Below are 18,670 nucleotides of genomic sequence, written 5' to 3'. Positions count from 1 at the left end.
CCAGGCTGGAAAAAGTTGGATTTTCTCATCCAGGCAAAGGCAAACTAAGCATGGATGACCTTTTTCAGCACCATCCTGCCCTGCATTTTGGGAGCTGCCTGGTCCAACACAGGTCCTCTTATTGAACTGGCAACCCTCCAGCCTTGCAGTGATTTGGTTTATTCATATGATTCTCCACATTCATATCAATATGCCATTTGGACAGGTTATTTTTAGCTGATACGTCCATCCACAAAAACATATAAACATGAATTGATTGCTTTAAAAATAAATCACTTGTATTACATTTATGAAAGTGGTTCTCAACAGGTGGGTTGACTGCAGGTTGATTCTAAGTAGATCTTGGCAGTTCAGTTTTTGTTTTGAACTGCTATTTGCCAGGGCAGACTCCAATCTAAAAAAAAAAAATTAAATGTGAAATGAAATATAAAAGATAAAATCTAAATTTTAAAGCTGTTCTGTAGGACAGTAGTGGTGCTCTCTTCCTCTCATTGTTACTGAGTGCTGGATACTGGCTGGATGCTCCAAATGCTAACTGTTAGCCTTCTGCCAATGAGGTGGACTTCCCCCCAGCTAACATCCTTAAAAATAGCCGACCTAATCCTCTCAAAGAAGCTTTAACATCACCTCAGGTGTTGCTTTCTTAGACTAAAATGCACATACAATTACTGTGTGCACACCGATGATAGTTTTCCTCAAATTACAGTTTAAAACTGTATTTTTCCTGTCATCAACATCTGGAAATTGGAAAGATCCACTAACTTCTGCACTTCCTGTATTACTCCGCCCCAGGGGAGCAGCAGCTGCCACAAAGATGGAAGTTGATTGCTTGAGTTTGCTATCATTTGTTTTCTTCACTGAACATGTTCAGTTGTTAGAGAACGAAAATAACAACTTTTTTATGCGTTCTAAAATTTAGCTAGCAAGTAATGTTGTGGCTGGCTTCTTCTTTTCTGCCACTCTCCTCTGTCAAGCATTTCATGAACCTTTCAGGCACCTGCCAGTCACTGTTGTAACTGCACAGAGAGCTGAGACCACACAAGAAGATAGTTGATATGACCTGCCAGTTGACTGGATGTATGGTTGTGGAAATAATCAAGCCACAGACACACACACACACACACACACACACACACACACACACAGATTTCTCTATTTATAGTTAGATGGCTGAACTATCCCTTTAACTCTTAACATTTTACTATTTATGATGCTGTATGGTTCATTAGTATGCTGTGAGCACTTATACAAGTTGTGCAAACGTGTGCTAATATATTGCAGCAAGAAGCATTATTAGGGCCCTATAAAATCCGTTTTAATTTTTCCCAAATTCCGTTTTTTCTGTTTTAATTTTTGGAAATTCTGTTTTTTCCATTTTAATTTTTGGGAATTCCGTTTTTTACCTTTTACTCTTATTTTACTGCCAAAAAAGAGTGTGTTTTTAATGTTAATGACACAAATGAAATAGAAATTACCTCAACATCAACCTGAGGGTTGATGTTGGGTCAATGCCTGCACACATTTAACTTAAGAGATTGTTAACTCAGTGTTGATCATTGTACGTACAGGCTATTCACATTAACTTACAAATGACGATGTTTAGGATGCTGCAGTCTCTTGCATCAGTGGTCTCATCCACAACAACAGAGTACTTGTTACCATGGATCCTTTGAGGAGATATGTTGCTCAAACACTCGGTATGTAGTGTTAGTGTATGTTTATGAGTTGTAGAACATAATAAATTATCTTGAAGGAGTAGATGTTTACCAGTAAGCTTGATTCCAATAATTTAACAATATGTTCAATTATTATTTGTTTTAAAAATGTAAATTACTTATGAAACAGACCTAACAATTCAACTACCAATGAATGAGCAGGAGTATGCATGTGATAACATAGATTGAAAAATAAGCCGAAGTGATACCTCTTCTCTGAATAGACAAGCTAAGCCAGTGTGCTGCTGTTAGCCAGTGAAAATAGCGCAGAGTGGCAACTCTTCGCTTTGTTCCACAATCTATGTCAGTGCGCTGCTGTAGCTGGAAAGTTTCTTTGCCTTTTGGACTCGTACGGTGTCGGTGCAGGTGTTGTAATGTTTTTTCTTGGTCATGCAGGTGCAGGTGAAACCACTGGAGGGGTTGTGCCACCCAGATTTGCTTCCCTCCATGTAATTTTCCCCAGATATACGTTCATATTCCACACAAAAACAGCATTTCATTCAAATTACGTCAAATTCCGCGATATTCTGTGTTAAAAATAGATTCCATTTTATTTCGTTAATTCCGTGATTCCGTCTGCGATTCCGTGATCGCGGAAATTATAGGGCCCTACATTGTGTACATGACTTACAGTTTGTGACATAGTGACTGAACAGTTTGAGGTCCAATGTCTCACTCCACTGTGCCCTTCTCTCTTCCTTCAGTCTATTCTGAAGAAGAGTGTGACGATGCTGCACACGCCGTCTGCAGTTTACCACTACAGTGATGCTGGAGGAGGAGCACATGTCCACCATAACAAAGTGAATGCTATTTTTCAAGCTGCCAAAAAAGACCTGCTGCAGGTCATCCAGCTCCAGGTACTGACTGCACTATCTCTAAACCATGGAGACATGCTCTGCCTTTATCCTCTGTGTGCTGAAGCTGCCATTTTTTCTGAAAGCAAAAATAAATGTTATGATAGCTATGGGCAGTATTAAAGGCTGTAGAGCCAGAGCCTCATTCATCACAAATTCCTTGTTTTTTAATAACTTATTGTTGGTCATAATAGTGCTAATTAGAGACTATTAAAGAAAAGAGCCATGATGAATGACAGCTTCAGCAGGACATCTAATAAAGTCATTGTGGTTAGTTTTCCAAAAAGCAGCAGCACTGTTGTGTTTTGATGACTTCAAATTGGGAAATTCAGAAAATAGTTCCCATGGAAGCATTTGCTTCACACAGAGAATTATCACTTCCATAGTTTAAGAATGGCATTGACTTAGCTGCAGAAACAGAACGTTGCAAGGTGGGTGTTTCAACCAAACATTCCAGTTTGGATATCAAGAAATTTTGATTAAAAGTTGTGAAATCTTTAGTGCCCCTGCATGATTTTCAAATTATTTGTTTTAAAGGTTCAAAATCACTGGCATGGTCCTCTGCATCAAATCAAATACATTTGTCAAACCCTAGAGCCTGGTTTTTATCATAGTCTTATCAAAAATATATTCTGGTGTTACACCAGTCTTGTAATTGTGACTTCACAGTCATTATGTCCTGTATGGGCTGGATCCTTGTCTTTTACCTTTCATTTCATTTCATCAGGACCCCAGTCTGCTGGAGGGGAGGGTGACTCTTCGCCAGGTCAAAGCAGGCTCTGTTGTGGCCAACCAAGGAGACCAGGTCAGTCTTTGGTGACCTTTTTCCACTGTAAGAACTGAGCAAGGCAAGCCTTTGTGGATTTTTATGTTTTATTAATCTATTTAATTCTGCTTTTAAAAATTGTCTCCCAACAGATGGTATAACTGGTAGGTATTGTTGGGCTACTCCTGCCAGTTAAATCATCGAGAGCATTAGTTGTGCTAAAGGAGCACTTGATAATAAATAAATAATCAAATAGCGCCTATGATATCTGATAGTGATCAAACTGCTTGTAAAAATGTACCTGTCTGTTATGAATTGCATTTATTATTATGTATTAATGTATCAGAGGACCTCTGAGTTTGCAGAGTATTGTGATACATGATACATATTGCGATACATATTGTTCAAGTTCATTCAAAGTCATCGTTTATAGTCTCAAAGGGCCTCACAGGCCCACAAGTTTACAACAAGCAAAACAGGATAACACTCCCTGGCTTAACGCTTAAAGCAAGCAAGAAAAAATGCAGGTGTGCAACAGGTGCCAATCCAGTGGGCCAGTGATCAAGAACTGTGTTGTATGAGGTCCTTGCCAATAACCCAGTCCTATGAATAAATCAGTCAAAAGAATACCCCTTCTGCCGCTTTCTGAGTAACAGTAACTTAACTTCTATACAGGGAAGAGAAACATTGAGTATCTTTAAATTGAAAAAGTCCTCACTGAATTGATACCGCTTCTGTATTCTGTATTATATACTGTACAATACAGAATACAATCATGCATAATTATGTGGAAACCATAATTCAGGAAGTTACATTCAAAATATAAAACATTATGCATTATTTGTTACTCCTCATTAGAAGTAGTGTAATTACATCACATTATTACTTTCTGTACATAAGCACTTGTTCTATTACTTGTTGTATTACTTTCACTAATAGAGTTCCTTTTGGTGTAGAAGCGACTGATGCAGCAGTTAATAATGGGACCTAACGCTTGTCCACCCAACTTATACGTCTCTCTCGTGGTTTTTCAGGATGTGAGCGTGGCATTCGTTGTCTCCGGGTTCCTCCACGTTTATCAGCGCATGATCGACCGTGAGGAGGACAGCCTGCTGTTCGTGGCCCACCCAGGGGAGATGGTGGGTCACCTGGCCGTTCTCACTGGGGAGCCCCTCATCTTCGGCGTCCGAGCTCAGCGAGACTGCACCTTCCTCTCCATCTCCAAGGCCCACTTCTATGAGTAGGACATCACACAGACATACTCACATTACATTTTCACAGTTTTGTCTTGAAGTAACACACATGTACAAGTTGTCACAATGTAACAACAAGTTCCTGCAAGTAGGTGAGTCATTGCAATATCAGATTTTATTACATTACAATTTAATACCATTACAATAGACAGAAATTATCACATTATCAGGGGTGGTAGTTGGTATTATATAAATTATTACATTACATACAGCACATTTAAATACAATTTATTGAAGTTTATTGTTGAATCCTGTTTTATTATTGCAACAAATTTTTATAATCCCTTTGGTACTTTTATGTATTATTCTTTCTTTCATTCGTTCTTTTGTTCCTTCATTCTTTCGTTTTTTCTTTCTTTCTAACACTGTGCTTTATTCCCATGCCAAAGAACACTACACTACAGTGTGGGACAAACGCTCCTGATGGTGGTGCTAAAGCAGTGGCCTAGACTTTAAAATACATAATCAAAAAAAAAAAAAAAAACAATACATGCAACATACAACAATACAGGCCCTCTTATTCTTTGGTACAGCACCACAGTCAAATGTGACGGTATGTAAATTAGAAAATGCTGTTCATTCTAAACATGAATGTGGCATCCAGGCCGACTCAGGTGTTGTTTGTTGTTTTGTTCTGATGTCATATCTAGCCCTCCATTATATTGTAACCGCACACCTACAAATGACCCACATACTGATAGAATACCACAAATTGTGCCTGGCCCTGGATATTGTTTGATGAGTTGATGAGTTGATTCTGCGTTTGAGATTTAAACATAACCACAAAATAACCAGACAATGAACGGCCAGATGCTCTGGTGATTGGTGACTGTGTTTGAATCCCTGCAGGATTATGCGGGAAGACCCCAGGGTGGTGCTGAATGTAGCTCACACTGTGGTGAGAAGGGTGTCACCCTTCGTCAGACAGATCGACTTTGCCCTCGACTGGATTGCTGTGGAGGCTGGCCGTGCCATATACAGGTACCTACTGTAACACATCCAGACATGAGCTTCTTACTCAAACATAAGACATTACCTGTTTCACAAGTCAGGATATTACTTTAAATAACTGGTCGCACTACTCTTTCTACTTGTCCAAAGTCCAAAAGTCAAAAGTCAGTTTTTGGAAGCATCCAGAGTACAATTGTACTGATCAATTGATTGATTGATTGATTGATTGATTGATTGATTTTATTTGACTAATTACATGAGCAGTACACACATGAGCATACAATACAGTAAAATTATTCAGCATAACACAGTAAAGTTGCAAGACTTATTTCCATTGCGGTCCTAGAAATTCGTGGCAGGGAGGCAGGCAAGAATAGGTACTGGAATAAAGTAAAGGAAAAACAGCACATATAGAATATGTATGTGAAGATGATCAATCTCCAGGTCAATAGCATTACAAAAAGTAGTGAAGTTGTAGTCAAAGGCGACTGAACGTGTAGTTTGTCTTTTCATCAGTCATCCAAGAGGCTTCATCAGTTCTAATGAGTGGCTCCAGGCATTCAAGGCCATGTCCATGCTAAGCTGGCTACATTTGAAAACACATCTTTTTTTTCTCCATTTTAGCCCTCCATTCACACTCCGTTTTCATGGGTGCATAACCTGCCATAGATTATGCACCCATGAAAACAAAGCTTATTTATTATAATTATTACGATTATTATAATTATTATTTATTGTTTACTAGCCAATGTTTTGTCAGAACATATGTATTATCTATGCCTATATGAATACAAATCTGAAACTATGTGAATGTTGTAATATAGCATATGTAGGCACAATAACAGCATATATAACATTTAATATTTAAAATAATATTTAAAACGTAAAATTATATGCACACATAACACATAGGATGTGCCAGTTTGCATTATGTTGACAGTGATGTATCTACAACAGGTTATATGTGTTCAGAAAGTGCCTAGACATTCAGACATTCAGTGGAAAAAGACATCAAGACGAGTAGAAGAATGATACATGAACAACAATCTACCTAAATGGGGAATCAGGGAAATAAAGCCCATTTTTCAAAAGCACTAATGGAAATAAGGTTCATGATTGGCGTGTTGCTTCCAGACAGGGAGACAAGTCAGACAGCACCTTCATTGTGCTCAGTGGCCGACTGCGCTCTGTCATTGCAAAGGATGATGGGAAGAAGGAACTGGCAGGGGAATATGGCCGTGGGGATCTGATCGGTGTGGTGAGTGGTCCGACAGTGGTCAGGGGACCAATGTGATTGTGATGTGTATGTGTGTGAGCAAGGTATTACATTATTGGCTGTTTATTACATTATTGGCCAGGTAAAGAAAAAAATAAAACATAAATAATGTAGTAAGTGGAGCCGATAATGTAATAATATACCTCTATCATTTTATTTAAGTTGTGCATGCACACACACACACACACACTTCTACTCTCTCTCTCTCTAGGAATTATGACTATTTATAATTTTGTGCTACTTGATGATTAGGCTCTCCAGCCCTGCTTTGTACTCATTAACCATCAGAGTGCAAAATGAAGTGTGGGCACATGTTTGCAAACACAGTCACTCTTATGTCGTCTAATATGAAATCTATGCCTCTTTGAAGATGCTTTGTCCTCGAATACAAACACCACCACTTCTTTTCATGAAAAAAATGTAATTTTTCATTTAAGTTATTTAAATCATTTTCTCAAGCAAACTATTTAAACCACACTCCTACAGCTACTCAGCGCTCCCTCTCCCCATGTGGGTACACCAACCCTGACTCCTGAAAAGAAGGTTTGCAGACAAAGGAAGAGAGCCTAATGTCACATGACTGGATAACTTGTCAACCAATCATCTGCTGGTCAGTTATGGAGACTGCCAAAGGCTTTTTTTAGACTCATAGCCGAGAATGTCATGACTGTATTCAAAGAGCCACAGATGTAAATAAGGCAAGATTTCTGATTCGGTGTTGGCAAACGTGTGCCCACACTTCATTTGGTGCTCAGATGGTCAAGGTGTAGAGGGCAGAGCTGGGGAGAAGGCTAACCATCAAGTAGCAAAAACAAACAAATAGTAATAATTCCTAGACAGAGAGAGTGGAGGTGTGTGTGTGTGTGTGGGGTCAGGTTTTTGAGCAGCTATTTGAAAGAGGTAAGAGTAAGGGTAAGTGTCATGGAGGTGTGGAACTTTATAGCCAATAAATACAACTTAAGTAAAGTGATATAGGTATATTATAGGTATATTATATATAGGTATACCTGGGTGTACAGCTGGATAATAAGCTGGACTGGTCCAGCCACATGGAGGCAACCTACAAAAAGGGTCAGAGCAGGCTGTGCTTTTTAAGAAGGTTGGGTTCTTTTATTATCTGCAAACCTCTGCTGTGCTCCTTTTCCAAGACTGTGGTGGCCAGCGCTCTGTTCTTTGCTGTGGTGTGCTCCATCAGACAGGAACACACTCAACCACCACTGGTATCCCTCAGGACTGTGTTGAGCAGGTGGCTGAAGTGAGGATGCTTAGAAGAATGAACACTATTAGAAACAATGCCATGCACCCACTTGATGCCCTGGAGGGGTTTGGGCAGAGCAGCTTCAGTGGCAGGCTGATTCCACCAGGATGCAAGACTACATGCTACAGGAAGTCTTTCCTGCCAGCCGCCATCAGACTTTTTAATGTGCAATAACTGGTACCCCTGCACTCTGCCACTCCGTCACTTTTAGCATCTCAGCACTTTAGTGTAGTTTTATTTGAACAATTTGTATTTTTATTGATATTTTGTATAAGTCTGTGATAGATCTGTTTTTATTCTTGTTGTTACGTGAGGGTGAGAAATGAATGAATGCACTGCAATTTCCTGTGAAGAATCATTAAAGTATCTATCTATCTATCTATCCAGTCTTGTATAAAGTATTTGAAAGCGATACTTGAGTAAAAGTACAAGTATCTCACCAGAAAATGACTTTGGTAGAAGTTAAAGTCACCTTTTAGAATATTACTTGAGTAAAAGTCTTAAAGTACCTGACATTTATTGTACTTAAGTATCAAAAGTAATTTTCTGATATTTTCTGTACTTAAGTATTAGAAGTAAAAGTAAAAGTATTTAAACAAAGTGAGCGGTTAGAATTTTGATAATGAATTTATTGTGGCTTCCTTACAGTAAAAGCAACCCGGGTACAGGAGAAAAAAGCTTCAACTTTTTAACATTACCGTTAAACTTCTGTCACCATCAACAGCTCTCTCTGTCTCTCAGCCTCCCTGTTTGGACAAACTGAACTTGGCAACTGGCAACAACTGTCACGAGCGAGAGTTATTATTTGAAATTATAAAACGGGTGCTTCCCATCCTTAAATGTGATTGGCTGAGCCGCGTTCCATGCCGTTGTAAAATCAGTGTAACCCACTGGCAGACCGCAGCACAAAATATCCCTGCGCCAGTGTAAACGGACATAGTGTTGCCTAGCAACCAACTACTCTGCGCTCAACTTCCTCGTTAGGTCACATTTGTTTCAAGACTTTTGTAAACAAAATGTCAGACTTTGTGGTGAATTTTGATTTGCTGGGCGGCCTGAGCCTGGATGAGTGGTTGGAGGAGGTGCTTGGTGTCTGTTAAAAGACGCTGAATTCACCACCAGCAGCAAGGTTTTCACCGGTGTGGTAAAGAAACTCCGCCGAGAAGGAAGTGACAGATCTTCCCACCACCAAGCCATAACCGAGGCAGACTGCCAGAAGATGAAGCCCTTTCAGGCACCAAGTTCAAACACACCTTGGGGGCTTGTCTGTAAAGTCTGGTTTGACGTGCAGCTTCATATGGGACGCAGGGGGAACGAGGGCAACCGCAAATTAAAGACCGACTCCTTCAGCACTCACGAACGAATGCACAAAAAATCACAAAGATGCTGCCGAAAAAACATAGAAAGCCTGCGGCGATTCATATATGGGCAGCCGGTTACCCACTGTGTCCGGTGGCGGAGCTTCTTCTTCGCACTTGGCGGCCGCGGTTGAAACGATAACAAACAGGAATTACGCCACCAACTCAACTTTTATTTTGAAGTAACAAGTAACGAAGGTGGTTAAGAGAAATGTATCGGAGTAAAAGTACACATTTTATTTCGGAAATGTAGTGGAGTAAAAGTAAAAGTTGTCAGAAATATAAATAACGAAGTAAAGTACAGATATGTGAAAATTCTACTTAAGTACAGTAACGAAGTATTTGTACTTCGTTACATTACAACACTGTATCTATCTACCTATTATATCATATCATCAGCTCCACTTATTACATTATTTATGTTATTTTTCTTTACCCGGGCCAATAATGTAAAAACCAGCCAATGATGTAACACTTTATTACGTTATTGGCAAAAAGTTATTGGTTATTGGTTCAGAAACTTTATTACATTAATCGTAAGTTATTACATTACTGACTTTTATTACATTAAGAATGGAAAAAATTATTACATTATTGGCAGTTATTACATTATTGGCAGCTACACACACGGCTGGGAGGAAACAATTGGCAACAAATGTTGGTACTGCTGTCTCTGTGGCTGAGCAGGTGGAGGCCCTGACCCATCTGAACCGGGCCACCACGGTCCACGCTGTCCGGGACTCTGAGCTGGCCAAGCTGCCTGAGGGAGCTCTGAACTCCATCAAGAGGAGGTTTCCTCAGGTCGTCACCAGGCTCATCCACCTGCTGGGACAGAAGATCCTGGGCAACATGCAGCAGGTCGACGCCCCGCTAGCCGGTAATCTATAAACACCCCTGTGTATTTGTGTGTGTGTGTCTGTGTCTGTGTGTGATGATCTCACGATTTACTTTACCAGACACTTTGCCCATCAAAAAATCTGGGGCTGTATTCACAAAACATCTCAAGGTTAAAAGTAGCTGCTAACTCGCTGATTTAAGAGCTAAATATTATGGGCATGTCAGTTTTAACTTTGGAACCCCTCCCTCTTTGGGATAAGAGTACCTCACAAAACATCTTAGCACAAAAACCAGCTCTTGAATCTATGAAAAGTCAGAAGTCTCTAAGGCCACAAGTAATTCTGCTGCTGCAGGCAATACCGCTCATAATCAGGTCAGCACTCTCGAAACGTTCATTGACAGTTAGCTGATTAAATGGTGTCACGTTAATCAGACTAGATATTAGTAGCAAGCTTGATCATGAAACACAACATCATCCACAGAAATGAGGTCAAACCCAGTCAGTTTCTCTTAGAGTTTGCCCAGGTCCTTAGTGAAAACAGCAGCTTTGTGAACTGGCTTTAGCAGGGAACTCTTGGGAATTGTTAGTGATACTTGGGAGGACTCTGTGCTAAGATAGAAAGCTTTGTGATTACAGCCCCTTGTTTGCTTGTTAAATGTCATAAGAGGCTGGTGAATACTGAGATGACTGTGGTTGGTAAGTATGTTCTGACGTTCACATACTGTGTATAAAACAAGACTCCTTCAGTTTACAGTGCAAAAATATGAAGCACTCGAGGTGGCGGTTGTGTAGATGCACAACTTTGACTCTTACAACAGATCATACAAGTAGAGGGCAAGAGCTTAGCGATTAGTGAGCTTAGAGATTGGTGAACTCTCCTTTTAAACATAACACTACTGACTATTAGACCACTGGAATGTGTTAAGTAAAATCTAAATAAATGCATTCTATGACAGGTGATGGTTCATGTACTGGATATTGTGTGTGAAAGTCCCTGTGGGAAAACTTAAAAATAGTAATAAGACACTAAAAAAAAATAAAAAAATAAAAAAAGTACGAATACAAAACAACACTAATTGTAATATGAAAAGCATTTCTTCTTTTTATGGACTTTATTTGACAGAAAGAAAGAAAGAAAGAAAGAAAGAAAGGTATTTTATCTTTAAGATCAATCACAAACCATCAAAACATTAAAAAGTGAATAAAAAAGTGTATTAACCATAAAACTATAAAATGTAGTCTAATTGTTGAGAACCACTGGATTACAGCATTAAGACAGTGGGCCCTAACTTATGCCAAGTGTAACCTGAAACTTGTTGACAGTTGTCATTTTCCCAGCCAGTGCCCATGTTGTGCAAACAGCAAGCTTATCTGTGTCCATGTGAGCACCCATGGGTGTGCTGGTCTCAACATGAGATATGGGCAGGTACACGGTCTGTGCATTGCTATCAGTCTACTGACAATATACCAAAACATGAAACATTTTCAATATGACAAGAATTATACCATATTAGGAAAAAAAAGTGACCCCCCACCCCCACCCTCTGTCCTGCAGGTCGGGGTCTTGGCCTCCAGACCCATACCAGTAAGTGGGATTCTGGGAACCCTGCCTCCAACCTGTCCACTGTCACCATCCTACCTGTCTCTGAGGAGGTTCCCCTCACAGCCTTCACTCTGGAGCTGCAGCATGCACTCAACAGCATTGGTACACACACACACACACACGCACACACACACACATAAACATCCACTTCTGTAGGGTGTCTTTCTGCAAAGAATGAAACATTTTTTGTGTCAAATAACAAAATGTATACTTCAGCACTACTGCTGCCACTGTTATGGTTGGAATTTTTTGGAAGTTTACTTTAAATGCTTGAGAGGGCCGTCTTTTATTTTTCTTTCAGTTTATTTTACATTTTCTGTATTTCACCCTCAGAACAAAATGTATTTTATTTCTTTTGTTTGTTTGTTTTTGGGAGAATATTTTGGTAATTTTTTTGTCATTTTCTTGTTTCTTGTCATTTAATTTTATAATATGTAACTGTAAAATTATAATTAGTCTTCTTATACTTTTTTCAGTAATTCTTGCTAATTTTGGGGTAATTTTCTGCTAGTTTGCTAGTCACCTTTTTCTCATGCTGTTGGGAGAAATCAGGAGAATGTGTGCAGGTTCCATCCAAGGGTCAGTGATTAAGTTGTAGATTAATCAATTAATCTACTAAAAATGCATACCATTTGCTCATGAATATAAAGACTAAATGTGTTTTTTTTGTCAGTATCTGTGTTGGTTTTGAAAAAAGCTGTATCAGTCAAACTTAAGTTGTGGAACTGTGTATGTTGAGGAATGTCATCCAGGCAGTCACACACTATCTCTTTGATTCCTTGATTCAATAGGCCCCACTTTACTGCTGACTAGTGACATCATCAAGCAGCGACTGGGCTCTACTGCACTGGACAGGTAGAAAACTGGCTGCATGGTGGAACCTGTGATGGGCTGCATGATGCATGATTTCTGCATTCTTGGTGATGCTGTTAGGTCTCAGTGAATATCCAAAGAGGAATGTGTGAGTTTGATAAAATTCACATCTAAGGTGTGTCATTATTTGATGAATTTTTTTTTGTACAAATACAACTTGTTCCTCCTGTAATTGATCTGATACTGCTCAATAACAAAACAGCCGTGAAACCAACCCAGAATCACTCAGAATCAACAATTGACTTCCAACAGTGAATCAACATCTTTTTTGCCAGTTTCACTTTGACAGAACACTGTAAATGAAAATAAACAAAAATCAGTAGCATTTTAATTAAAATACACTCCTCTTTTTTTTTTTGGCTAGCACTGAAATCTAAAACTGAATCAGTAACATTATGTTGTGAAAAAATGATGTTTGCACATCTCTACAGTGTCCATGAGTATCGTTTGTCCAGCTGGCTGGGCCAGCAGGAGGACATCCATCGCATCGTCCTCTACCAGTCTGACTCCAGCCTCACGCCTTGGACCCAGCGCTGCATCCGGCAGGCTGATTGCATCATCATCGTAGGACTGGGTGAGCAGGAACCCACTGTGGGTGAGGTGAGGCAGGAGTCTAAATGCACTAACACTAGGGGTGTGACAATTCACTAATTCATGTTGATGTACCGTACTTAATGTTTAAGATGCAGCTATATTGATTCAGATGGCTGGTATCGGTAAAAAGGTGGAAGCAAATCCATCCATTCATTTATTCTTTATTTGGAGCGGACATCGCACAGTTCTAAAAGATTTTATTATTACACACAGCTGTGTAATAATGCAGTGCTCAGTGTATAAGCACATCCAAATATGGCAAGGATGTGTTTTAATTTTAGGATCAGCTAATAGCTGTTGTTGTTACTTTGATTTTGCATGCATTTCTCTCCTGTTTACTCTCCCTTTGTATCAGGCTCTGTCACTGTGAGGGCCAAGGGTCAAAAATAAATTCAAAAATTAGATCCTTTAAAAACTCCAAAGTGGGAGAAAACGCGAGGACGCAAAAAGGTTGCACATGGGAAGTGGAAGAAAAGTGGCTGATGAAGAAGAGAAAGACGAGGCACAAAAACAGCAGGGTTCCAGCTGCTTGGACCCCTAACAGGGTTAATGGTGTGGAGAAGTCAGAATATACTAACACGCAGGAAGAAACAGCCCCAGTGCCTCAGGTGTGCCGGTGGCTTATTCCATTTAATGTAGCAATCTGCAGAAAGCTGGCTTACAGAAACAAATCTAATGAGTTTGTATGGATTACGTAGCTCTAAATGACTTAGTAATTAGGTTAATTGGTATAAGAGCCTGTGCACATTAAAGCAAACCTACTGTACAGGCGGTTATTAAGTTGAGGAACAACATTGCTCCAGTTTCACTGACATCAAAGTACCGAGGAATAAATCCCATTCTGTTCTCGTGGACGCACTGCACACAGTGCAAACACAAATATGGTGCTTCAGTTATTTGTCTAGCTGCTAGGGATGGCGAAAATGGAAAATTTTCTTGGTCGACCAAATAATCGGCTTATTTCGGTTACCCGAGAATATTATTTGACTGTCTGTAAACCATAAAAGAATAACCGCAACAAATAGAAGCTAGCAGCCCTAGCACCGGCGCCATTGTTCTGCCTCAGACGCATACCACTACGACCGCGACCGTGTCCTTCTGTACCACGGATGTCCCCTCAGCAGGCATCCCAAAACTAATTCAGACATAAGATAATGTGGAACATAAGATAATGTGGAACACCATTCATTCCGAAGTCAAATATTGTACATAGCCTACATGATATTCGACAAACATTACGTAATTTCCGCATGTTGCTTACCATGGTGTAGAAGAAAACTTTCTCCTCGGGAAAAATATTGTCTCCATATTCCTTGATGAGTCTGCTTGGTGGTTTTATGACTCTTGCAGACTTGCATGACATACTTTGTTCAAAACTATACGTGATCACCATGAGCTTGGCTCGTTTCACCGGTCTGTCTCTACCGAGCTGAGCTCTGTGCGTAATGACGTAATCGAAGCCCGTCAGAGTGTCCCGTCGCCATGTTGACCGTATTAAACCACATGTGGGCGCAAGAGCAACTTCTCCGCGCTCAGGAACAGTTGGAATTTTTTCGATCGGTCAAACTTTACGGTAGTTACGGTATTTACAATCTGACATGCGCATTTGTGTCGGCGACGACCGACAACATTATTCGGTTAAAGTTCAAACGGTCAACAACCGGTCAAACGGCCACCAGTTAGCATCCCTACTAGCTGCAGTATTATTCTGTCAGGTTCAGTGGAAATCCATATCTTGTGTCATTCGGTAATAGATGTTTTTAAGGAGTGAGCAGCCCACTCCCTTTAGTATAGTTTTGGTCTTTATTTAGACATTAAGGAAGTTGACAGTTGTGGCAGGATTTGATGCCCGGTCAGTGGGAATAATTAGATACACAATTTTAAAGACAGGGGTATTCAATCCACAGACTAATATCAGCACCATACCCAACCAAGTTCTAAATGGGTTAGAAATGTCAAATATATGAGGGGGAAGTGAATGAAACATACTTGATTTCTTTAAAAACTAAATCATTCAAAACAACAAAAACAAACTTAAAAAATGGGCCACCTCCTGGTGTATTAATGTGGGTATTAATGTCCACTATGGAGCTTTTTTTTTTTTTTTACAGCAGCCATTTTGATGTGAAAAAGCAGGGTAAACACAGACATTAATTACAGTTCTGTCCCATTTAAGCTTAGCAAATTCTCTCTTATGCAGCAGAATGCACAATCCTGGACCCTGTCTCTGTTAGACCTCAATGGAACGGAACCTGAATTAATGTCATTAGTAGGGATGGGGGGGGGGGGAAGATTCACTGAAGTATCACAATTCTTTTTTTAAAAACAATTTTTAAATCTTTTTTTTTATTACTGAATTGATTTAAGATAAAGTTATTGGTATCATGAAACTAGATGATCTAAGGAATCCGTTGGTACTGAGAATGCCCACCTTCTGCTAATCCCATGCAGTTTGGGCCCCAAAGCCTGCAGTCCACATGTGTTCTTGTGGCCTGTTGTAACATGGTGTGTGTGTGCAGACTGGGGCCTAAACAGTCTTGGAGCTGCATCAGTTGGCTTTGACTGGAAAGCTGAGACTCTTGTGGATTCAATGAGCCACATTTGATTCCTGTGTGATGATGTTGGCCCCCATAGCAGCCATTTCACTGCAGGCAGAGCATTACTTGAGATGTCACTGTATAAAATGACCCAATGTGACCTCTAGGATAATCACAGCCTCATCAAACTTTACAACCACAAACTAGAGGAGAATCCAAAAAACAAAACTGACAATACATCGTAATATCAAATTGCTGGAATACTTATAGACTCACAATACATATCGAATTGGAACCCAAGTATCATGATAGTATCGAATCGGGAAATAAGCAGATCAGACCCAGTAGCCTAATGGTTTCACCGTGGAATAATTTATGCAAAATTTTTATAGTGTAGCAGTATGTTGTGGCTTCTGTATCTCTGTTTCTTGTCCAATCCTGTGCGTTATTTACATCACTCAGCCATCTCAGCCAATCAAAGCAATAGCAGGAAGTTTTCAGTGAAAGAGAGAGAAGCAAATGTAGGCGACAAAGAAAAATGCAATACATGTTGTTCAAAATAATATGTTTTTTGTCCAGTGAAACTGCTGTGTTTGCCTGATGTTATTCAGTTTTGCAACAGGCACTGTATGTTACTGGTAGAGTATAGATAAGCACAACTAATATTATCATGTTTTTGAAAGATCAACTGAGAATCAACTGAATTTGTGATTTCCAGTGGTTAAATTGTTTAGATGTCACACTTGAACGCTGACAAGTCATGATGAGATAAAATGTTTAAATTTTCAGCATTGTACCAATTACAAGTCATTTAAATTACAGTGAAATGAATATATACCTTATTTTGCTGAGGACTCCGTGGAAGACACTCAAGGACCCCTGGGGGTCCCCGGACCACACTTTGAAAACCGCTACCCTATGTGCAGCATTAGTTATCTGCCTTATGTGATTCATGTGCGTTGAGTTCCACTCTCCAACAGTCTTGGCACGTCCCTTGTCCTTGCCTAGTTGTTACTGATGTAGACATTATAGCCAGTTGTCCCGTCGACCTCCGTGATGATGCCAGCTGTGGTGATGCAGCTGTGAAGCCCCTGTAGACACGAGTGGACACTCTCTGCTTCTTCCCCCTCTTCTCCTCCTCTAGCTAGAGCGAATGTTGGAGAGCAGTGCCGTTCGGGCCCAGAAGCAGCTGGTGCTGCTGCACAGGGAGGACGGGCTGCCACCCAGAGGGACGGCTGAATGGCTCAATATGCGAAGCTGGATCTCCAGACACCATCACCTCTCCTGCCCCCGCAGGGTCTTCTCCAAGAGGAGCTTACCCAAACTGGTACTGCAGTACATGCAGGCACCCAAGCATGCATGTACACATACATGTTCATACAAGTGCACACACAGACATCTTAAATTGATGCAGGTCCACAGCAGAACCTGCATGAACTGGTTCTAATAGCAAGGAGGCAAATACATATTTATTTAAAACATTCAACATTTGAGGCTTCCCCTGTGCTCCCTGCCCTTTAATAGATTAGTGGTAATGCAAAATTAGGGCTGAATAATTAATCGATGTTGTTGAAATTGCAGCATGGCCAGCATTTTTTGATAAACAGTGTAAATAAAGTATTATGGTGCTACAGAGATGTCCTGGCCTACAAATTATATTTTCCAGATGTAAGAAATCATGTTGTTTGGTACACACCCTAACAAAAATCACATGATCATATTTGATTAGCTTTTTCAATGAAAATGAAAATTGTAATGCAAAAAATGATCATTCCTACTAAAATCATGAATATTTTTTCATTTTTTTCTTTTATTTATTTAGAAGCTTTAAAACTGCTCAAAGCTTCAGAGTACAAAGGAGGAAAAAAGCATAAGTTAAAACAGCTTAAAACATTTAAAACACAAATAAGTGGACCATAAAAGCAAATGTATCAATAAAAGGTAAATAAATACATAGAATTAAGTAGTAAAGGCAAGCCTAAAAAAGGGATTTTTAAGAAGGGATTTAAAGATTGAGACTGACTTTGCCCTCCTGATATCCTCTGGCAAGCTGTTCCAGTATTGCAAAAATTATAGTTTAAACATATCACAATTTTTAACCACATTGTTCAGCCCTATAACAAATATAGTACCACATCAAAGTACTGATTAATTTGAAATACTCCACCCGTAAATGATAAACTTGGCAAGACTGGTTTATGGTGCAGTCTACTTTGTAAATGGAACAGACTACAAATTCTGTTTCTAATTACGAGCTCTGTGTGCCTCTGTCTGTTGCTGACTGTGTGACTGAATTGTGTATTTCTTTGTCATTTCATGAATGTTTATTTCGTCTCATGTCTCTCCTGAAAAACAGAGCTCTGTCTCAGTGAAACTGCGGCTTTTCCAAGAGCATGTCAAAGGTCAAAGGTTTTTTGTTGGTCATTTCTTAGTACTGAGTACAAAAGAAACAAAGTAGTGTACTCCTATGTTAAAAGCAGTGCAAAATCAGGTCATAAAATATAAAAAGATAAGAAATCACATATAATAATAATAAATAGATAAAAACAGTGGCAGCAACGTTGGGTGAGCAAATGTGCAAATATCTATGATGGCACACAGAAATCCATTCTCCAGTTGTCACAGTCACTGCTTTGATGCGAGGATGTTGTTGAGCTTACAGTGCTGTCAGCTAGTCTCTGGGACATTTGCTGCTTCGCTGCATGCCCTTTGCAACACTCACCAACTTCAGCCTTTTGAGGGCTGCTTTGGTCTAATTGGCAGTGCTTCACCTGTGTGTTGGTGTGTGTGGTGT

General features: G+C 39.8%; 1 protein-coding gene across 5 annotated transcripts in view; it reads left to right on the top strand.

Moving 5' to 3' along the window:
- The window catches only part of pnpla7b (patatin-like phospholipase domain containing 7b), a 49,318-nt gene that overhangs the window by 18,514 nt on the left and 12,134 nt on the right, over positions 1-18,670 (top strand). For all 5 annotated transcript variants that reach the window (XM_030059377.1, XM_030059376.1, XM_030059375.1 and 2 more), the window contains exons 15-24: positions 2,420-2,572; positions 3,297-3,374; positions 4,370-4,575; positions 5,438-5,569; positions 6,674-6,797; positions 10,119-10,308; positions 11,825-11,974; positions 12,664-12,727; positions 13,177-13,345; positions 17,021-17,203. In XM_030059377.1, coding sequence (XP_029915237.1) covers positions 2,420-2,572; positions 3,297-3,374; positions 4,370-4,575; positions 5,438-5,569; positions 6,674-6,797; positions 10,119-10,308; positions 11,825-11,974; positions 12,664-12,727; positions 13,177-13,345; positions 17,021-17,203 — 1,449 coding nt within the window. The remainder of the gene's footprint in view (positions 1-2,419; positions 2,573-3,296; positions 3,375-4,369; positions 4,576-5,437; positions 5,570-6,673; positions 6,798-10,118; positions 10,309-11,824; positions 11,975-12,663; positions 12,728-13,176; positions 13,346-17,020; positions 17,204-18,670) is intronic.

Source organism: Myripristis murdjan, chromosome 9, assembly GCF_902150065.1.
Source record: "Myripristis murdjan chromosome 9, fMyrMur1.1, whole genome shotgun sequence".
NCBI lineage: Eukaryota > Metazoa > Chordata > Actinopteri > Holocentriformes > Holocentridae > Myripristis > Myripristis murdjan.
Note: the sequence above shows the minus strand (reverse complement) of the source record. Positions and strands in the feature narration are given on the sequence as shown.